Here is a 7,836-nt window from a genome sequence, read left to right as displayed (position 1 = left end):
GCGCGTTCGATTGACCCTATTCCGGAATAAGAATACGTGGAGTGATGATTTAAAACACTATGTGTGGCGTTTGGCAGCAACAAGAATAATAAAGCTGTGTTTAAAATAGCATTTTAGCAAATGCTTGACAATATTGATGTGGATCCCCGCAAAAACGAAGGATTTCTAACTTCTATTCCATGTATTCCTATTCCGGAATAGGGTCAATCGAACGCGCCCAAAGTTGAATAGATGTTGGATGAGTTTAAAAGCGATTAAAGCGTTTTGCTTCAACGACCATTCAACGTAAATTTTCTTGTTATCGCGAATGATCGCGAATGATCGCGAATCCTTTCAACATGGTTTGGTGTGTGCGTACGCCCTAATCAGTCTCTCAATGACGTAGCAATGTTCGTATCCACAGTAACAACCGCGGCTGCAGCCTGGGTCTGAATACCAGGCCCTCTCGGATAGCTTTGTTTAATGATTACCGTTTGCCACACCCCAGCAGTCAACATCGTTCAACACGAACGGATGTGTTGAAGCTGTTTTCCTGGGCCTTGCTGTTGTTTGCTTTCTTTTCTGTAAAAACAAAAGAATTATGCAAAGCTGGTTATACGGCTGTAAGGATATAAATTTTCTGTTTGACCATCACAGCCGTATAACCAGCCTTGCATAATTATTTTGTTTTTAGTCTTAATATTATTTGCTGGCTAGATCTCTCAAGATCCGGCGGTTGTGCTTTGTTCAGCTGGCCCTTTGCATGAAAAACTTTCTTTTCTATAGGCAGTGTCCCTAATACTTGTAGCGCCTCCCCGCAAAATACAGTTGACACTAAGTGACCAAGTTTTAAGCCTTAAAATTAAAAATGACACTTGTCAGATTTTAACTGGAATTCTACTATTTAATGGTCCGCCGTTACTAACTTTAAAATCTTGAGAGAGCTGGAACGAGGAGAAAATGCATGACTTCAAACACTCACTGGTTTGAGAATGCAATGCGTGTGCACGTGACTGAATAGTACGGTGGCCCAAAAGTTGCTCTTCAATTTTATTAACTGTTTCCTTCTTTACCACGCTTTCTTTTTTTGTTTGGTGGTGTTTTCCCCTTTGTTTGCGTTTTCGTTTTTTGTTTGTGTTGGCCCTTTTGGGCCACCGTAGAATAGCCTATTTCCGAGTTGCTGCATGCCTCGAAAGCTAGTCGGGTGCACAACCAATCAAATGGAAATCAGTTGCGTATTCTTATGCAAATCAAACTCATTTCGCTTTCAATAGTTGAGCACCAAGACTCTCTTCGAAACCGAAACAAATAGCAACTCGGAAATGGTCCATTAATATGCAGCACGGGAGTTTCGGGATTTCAGATCTTTAAACTCGTGTTTTGCAAACATAATAAACTGCGTTTACACGCTGAAATTTGCTAGATCCTAGATCCTAGATCCAACCCTCTGAGGTCCAGTCGGTCAGTTTTGAACGTGAGTAATGGCGGACCATCCAAAACATACACTCAACTTGCAGTAAACGGCGTTTGGATAAAAATTAAAGCTGAAAATTTTGCCAGTCGGGCAAACACACTTTCAAAATCTGGGCCCGGTTGTTCAAAAGCCTGTTAACGCTAATCCCATACTGAGATTAAAAATTAACCAACGAAATTACTGTCAAAGTAAACAGCCAGTTGGATAAAATTCAAAGCTCAAAATATGCCAGAGAATTTCCATCTAGAGTCGGGTGATCCCAAAACAACGCCTCCAAAGAGCATAACGATCTGCTAAGAAACGCAGAAAAAAAGGCATACAAAGCCTATATGAAGCCAGCTACCTCACTGATACAGGGCACAATGTAACAGGCGTTCAAAAACATAAGGAACCCGGGCCCGGGTCAAACATTTAAAACCAGAAGATCACTCGCTTCTACCGCCGATGAATATATCGGTCGAGCCTAGAATTAAATTGGCGCAAAAGCGAGACGCCATAAGGTCACATTCACATTACTGCTGAGAAAATCAACACCAAGAAACTAATAACATTACTTTCGAGACCAACTATTTTCTTGGAATAAAACGTATCACACAGCAGTATAGAGATTCAAATGTAAAGCCTCATAGGGCAAAAACCATTGCTAAATGAATACTAGAGGAACCGCTTAAAAGATGCGTCCATTCAAATATGTACTCAAGAGAGCAAAATTATGACAAAGGCAACAGAAACCAGACCACGTACAAGGGAGTCGTATAGGCCTGTCAACCCTTTTTAACACTTCCAAAGTCTTAAGAAAAAAAAGGAAGTGACGCAATTATACAGTCCAACTCAATTCACTGTTTCAAAAGAGCTCTGGGCTCCGCCCTAATGAATGAGTGAACTGATTTTAATTATTTATATTCATGTACTATCAGGCTGTCTTTTTTCACAATGTTTATCAATTTATTTAGATTTTTTTAATCTTATTTTATATGTCACTTGCGAAATGTCCTTATTCAGGATAATGCAAGTTTAATATGAATGTAGATGTAGAAGTAGATGTAGATGAGATTTTTTGATTATAGTACCACTTTAAATAAACTTCATTATTAATATTATTTTAAAGATACCCAGTTCTTATTGGTTAAGAGAAATGCAGTTTTCGGGTTTGTGCGGAAAAAATCAAAGACGAGTCACAGATAGCCAATAAAATGTGAGCAATGTATGGCGCAATTTTCACGTGATCGCGTGTTGCTTCTCGTGAATATTTAATATTACATTTCGTTCAATGTTATCAACAAGTAGTGTTGATAAATCTCATTGTAAATTTTTCCATAGACTACAAATTGCACTGTTCTTCTCTGAAAAAAATTACTTTTTACCCACTGCTTTTTGAGACAATTTGTGATTTTTACTTACATTGATATCCCGCAGCTATTACCAATCTTACTAGTACTGCAGGCGCAGTTCGTCGTTGTGACATACAGATTTCGTAGATTTCGTAGATTTCGTACAATGGCGCAAAGTTGAAATAAAATATATCCCAGATTTGAGCCACAAAGTGGATGGAATATCTGCAAAGTTGTATGGGAAAAGGTTACGAAATTCTCTAACTGTTATTGGGCCGGATGATCGTGCAACAACAGGGAAAAACAGTTGAGTCGTAGCGTTCGATGCGACTAATTTTTTCTGGACCATCTTAATGATGAGCAATAAATCGAGGAATGGTCTCTCAAACTGCAGTTGATTCCAATGCCAATCCCAGGAGTTACAGTAGAGGTACGTCATGCCAGATTATTATTATTATTGTTATTATGATTATTACTGTTATTACAGCATTTTCGGGGTTAACCCTAGGAGTAAGTTGCTACCCGCAACCTCGGGTCCTATGTCTCCTCAATGTCCAACACGCTTCTAAGAATCGTTGCCGTCCCAAGTAGAGCAGTTTTTCCAGTACTTCCACCGGTATCACTATTCCTATCTTTTCCAAAAATTCCTTTAGTCTTTTTGACAGTCCCCAGAGCTGCAGATACAAAACACGGGTCACAAAAAACGTTTGTTTTGGCCTAATTACTAAAGGCCTGACGTTAGCTTTTATGAATGTTTAGGATACTTTCTGTATTGGTGAAACAATGACTTGTGATCTGTGACCTGTGTTTTGTACCTCCATGCCGGTCCCCAGAGCAACTTCCACTTGTCTCAATGTCCACATTATTGTAATTTCCCTTTTAAAATCTTGGTACTTCTTAGTTTTTTCCAATCCTTTCTCTCTTACTCTGTTGTCACCATTCAGGTACTGCTACATCAATCATCAATGCTTTCCTCTTTTCTTTGTCCATTATAATCAAGTCTGGTCTCAAATGTTCTATTTCGTTATCGCAAAAGTCCACAATATCTTGCATGTGCTATTCTCTGCCAGCTTTTGAGGTTGGTGTTCACACCATTTGTCAGTACGTTCTAAGCTGTATTTTCTACACAATTCCCAGTGGATGTTTCTGGCTACATTGTCATTTACATTTCCCTTGGGCAAGCTTTAAATGCTGCATTCGCTCACCATGTGTGTAATAGTTTCTCCTTTTTGCCCGCACATTCTGCACAATGGTGAACCAACTGTTTTGTCAGTATGAAATTTGATGTACATGTAATTTGTTCTTAAAGCTTGTTCTTGTGCTGCAAATATCAACGCTTCAGTAGTGGGTTTTAGATCAGATTTAGATACCCAAGCCCAAGATGATTGTTTATCTATTATTATTATTATTATTATTATTATTATTATTATTAGTAGTAGTAGTAGTAGTAGTAGTAGTAGTAGTAGTAGTAGTAGTAGTAGTAGTAGTAGTAGTAGTAGTAGTAGCAGTAGTATTATAATAAACCCAACGCTTACGTGGTCATGATTACCAGCGATTCAGTCTGTTTTCAATGTGGTTCACCATTGCATGAACTTTGAAATTCTTTTAAAAGTCCCTTGCTCCAGATTTGGTAAACAAACCTCAGTAAATGGTAAATAAATTTGTCAATGAAGAAAATTAAACTATAACATAAAGGTGTGATAAGTCTTGTTAATCCTCATTCAGGCAAGTCACACAAAAATAATGCCCTGACTTACATGGTACATGTAAGTGTGTTCTCAACCCGTTTTGTAGTAGATGCTACATACATTGCACATTGCATGCTGTACGAACTTTTTTCTAATCCCTGACTTACTTTTAGGATGTTGATGCATATTCAGATGTATCCAATGGCTCAACAATTTCAGTGGTAAGTCAAGTGCAGTAAGTTCAATGTCCTGTAAATTGTATATTAATTAGTTATGCAAGCACCATTAAAAACTAAATGTATTTGAAACTTCACATTCAGAATATCAGAGTTAGTAATTTCTTAGAATATGATTTGTATCTCAATGCAAGGGCTATGAAGTTCAGTAAGCAGGGGTGTAGCCAGGATTTTTCAAAGAGGGGGTCATACTGTGTTGAACAGCGGGTACTCACCAGATTGTGGTGTTTTCGCACATGAATATTGTGGGTTGTTTGCTTAAAAAAAGGCTTACAAAGGGGGTTCACGGGCACCCCAGGACCTCCCCCCCCCCCAGCTACGCCCTTGCATTGTTGCTTGATAACTTACTAACGCAGTGAGCATCAACAATTTGTTTTTGTGGTAGTGCACTGTAAGTATACTATGCAATAGTACTATGTCACCAAGTTGTAAGAGTGTAAAAGCATAAGATTGTAAGTCTGTGGTGACAATAGGCTTGCAGCGCGTGCATAACTCACGAACATAAACAGGTCCTTTGGAAGCGTGCTTGACTTTCAACAAAATGAGCGCCAAAATCTGCAAGAGTTTGTGAAGAGCAGCATTTCGGGGACACTGTGTGACATAAATTGTCTGTATTCTGAGACACAAGTGATGTTGAAGTTGGCGAGAAGAGCAAGGGGACACTTCGTGACGCTTATTGAAATCTGCGTGCATCTAATTAGGGTCAAACCTGGACATATCTCGGTGATAAATAACCTCATCTAGGAGAGTAAACATTGGACTTTTTGACTTTGTGGTCAACCTCAAGAGTTAGGAGAACGTGATGTTTGTGTTGAATTCGCACATTTCTTGTCAAACTTTATAACACTTGAAAGATAAAAAAACCAAACTAACAAAAACAAAAATCCTGTGTCTTGCCATCATTTTGACACAGATGTATCCTTTGTTTCGCGAGTACATGTAAACACGCATGCAAGGTCATTTAATCACAGCACCTGCTGAATTCGACAACACTTTCAATTTTGTGATTTACCTGTGCAGCCAAAAGAACAATAGAAAAATTGAACGTAGCAAAAATTTCCCAACATGTTTTTCGCCGATGGTAATTTTTTTTATGTTCGCGGTTCAAAATTTATGTTGTTTTCTCGTCGCAAGTGTTGTTGCTGATGGCAAAATATTTCATTTTCAATTGACACTTCCTGAAAACTTGCTTCTGCTCTTCCTAAAAACTGTGTATCAATATTTATTACCGTATTTACCTGTGTATAAGTCGATCCCGTGTATATTCTTCGATTTCTGGAAATGTGGATACACAAAAAAATCAGGGCCTCAAGCGCTAAAATAGTTTTGTGGTTCAGCAGTTGTTGTATATGCGGGCATTTTGTCCTTGAGTTTCCAAAAAGTTCTCAGAAAATCAAACATGTAAACCTCAAACTAACCTGTTTCATTGTTCAACGATAAAGGGCTTTAGAGGATAAGCACAACATCACAGAAGGAGGAGTCAATCTTTGAAAATAACTTGCGAACGATGTGAAAATGTGCAAGGTTTAATTGGTCCTTGACTTATAATTTCTCACATGACAAACAAAACAAAACTCATAAACCAAACAGTACGAAGTTTGCAAAAGCATTTAAATCAGCCAGGTTTGTATAAAGAATAAAAAACAATCATAACCAACCAGCATTTTCAGGCAACGCGAGTGACGATGCTTTCACACAAACACGAGGTATTGTGCCAGGTTACTAAGCCGTTGAACAATCCCGTTTGTTTGAAGAAACAGAAATGCCTTTTAGAGCTTTCCGCCTTTGGAAAACGAAAATTTCCGGTGTCTATTTCATATTCGTGCTTGTGAGTATCTTCAACATTTAGATTTGGACAAATCCTTTTTCATTTCAACTGGAATTGCTTACATTCATTTTGAAGTCTTTTGTCGGCTTTGTCCACTGCATTCATTATGCCCAAGACCACAATCATTATTATGTTAATTTTGAATAAATTACTTAGCTGGAGCTTGGCTCAAAATCTTTGACCCGTGTATAAGTCGAGGGTGATTTTTGGAGCTTCTTTTGAGGCCATAAAAGGTCGACTTGTACACGGGTAAATACGGTAATTTTACTTTTTCGTCAAGATTATTTTGTTTTGTACAAAGCAGGCTAACAAAATCTGTACCTTCCTTAGTTCGCATCTTTGAGCATTTTTGAGAATTTTCAGTGCTATGCTTATGACACGGCAAGACGTCGTGCATTTTGAGGTCACCCATCCAGATACTAACCCCACTCGACAGCGCTTAACTGCAGTGAACTTTTGTCTTGGAAAGCTGTCAGAAGCTCAGACACGCTTAAACTTGAGGTGAAAAGAAGTTGCAAGGGAACTTGAAAATTATCAACATGTCAGCCTCGAAGCTAATGTATATCGATTCCCTTCTATTTTCTTCAATCTTTCTGGGTTTAGTATTATTTTTACTAGTAACCACATGTCTTCTCAGGGTCCGGCTAGTTACCTAAGAAATCTACCATGACACTACTGTGATTTATGGTACCAAAACAATATCGTGTACAATTAGAGCTACACATTATGCAAAGACAAACCTTGAATCCCCTGGAAAACAAAACGCAGCTCAGTTGACAATTATGGAATAAAGCACTGTGTTACTGCACTACCACGTGTATGCATTGCTTGCCTATTTTTTACAATGCTATAGGAAATATTATCTGAGGTAGATGTATATGTGTGTAGTATATAGTGCAAGGAAATTATTGCAATTCAGAGTTTTCAATGAGAGCCGACGGCCGGTGAAATTCGCCGGCTATTGCATGTGAACTTGCCGCCTACTTTTCCTTGGAAATTACCTCAAATTTTACAAATAGCATGAGAAACATTCGAACAGAACACAAGCCTTGGATCGGGAAAGTTTTGTTCATGCATGAAGAGCAAAAGAGACACCTGAATTCTGAGTATTTTCGACGGCAATTTCTGTTTCCCTGCTCTTGTCAAAGGCGGTGACCAAGGATCAAGCACACACCTTTTTTAGGCAGCAGTCTAGTGATTGGTGTAAGCTGCCTGATTTGCTGACTACATTTGAAGTGTGACAAGACAACATCTGCAAAAGGTCTTTTCGGTCATGACGAATCAAATACATGATTGCGAA

General features: G+C 38.5%; 1 protein-coding gene across 2 annotated transcripts in view; it reads left to right on the top strand.

Annotated features, from left to right (window-relative positions):
• The first annotated feature begins 2,917 nt into the window (after positions 1–2,917).
• Positions 2,918–7,836, top strand: part of LOC138008402 (uncharacterized) — a 46,305-nt gene continuing 41,386 nt past the window's right edge. For both annotated transcript variants that reach the window (XM_068855734.1, XM_068855733.1), the window contains exons 1-2: positions 2,918–3,214; positions 4,646–4,693. In XM_068855734.1, coding sequence (XP_068711835.1) covers positions 3,188–3,214; positions 4,646–4,693 — 75 coding nt within the window. In that variant the 5' untranslated portion in view covers positions 2,918–3,187. The remainder of the gene's footprint in view (positions 3,215–4,645; positions 4,694–7,836) is intronic.

This window comes from Montipora foliosa, chromosome 6, assembly GCF_036669935.1.
Source record: "Montipora foliosa isolate CH-2021 chromosome 6, ASM3666993v2, whole genome shotgun sequence".
Taxonomy (NCBI): domain Eukaryota; kingdom Metazoa; phylum Cnidaria; class Anthozoa; order Scleractinia; family Acroporidae; genus Montipora; species Montipora foliosa.
Note: the sequence above shows the minus strand (reverse complement) of the source record. Positions and strands in the feature narration are given on the sequence as shown.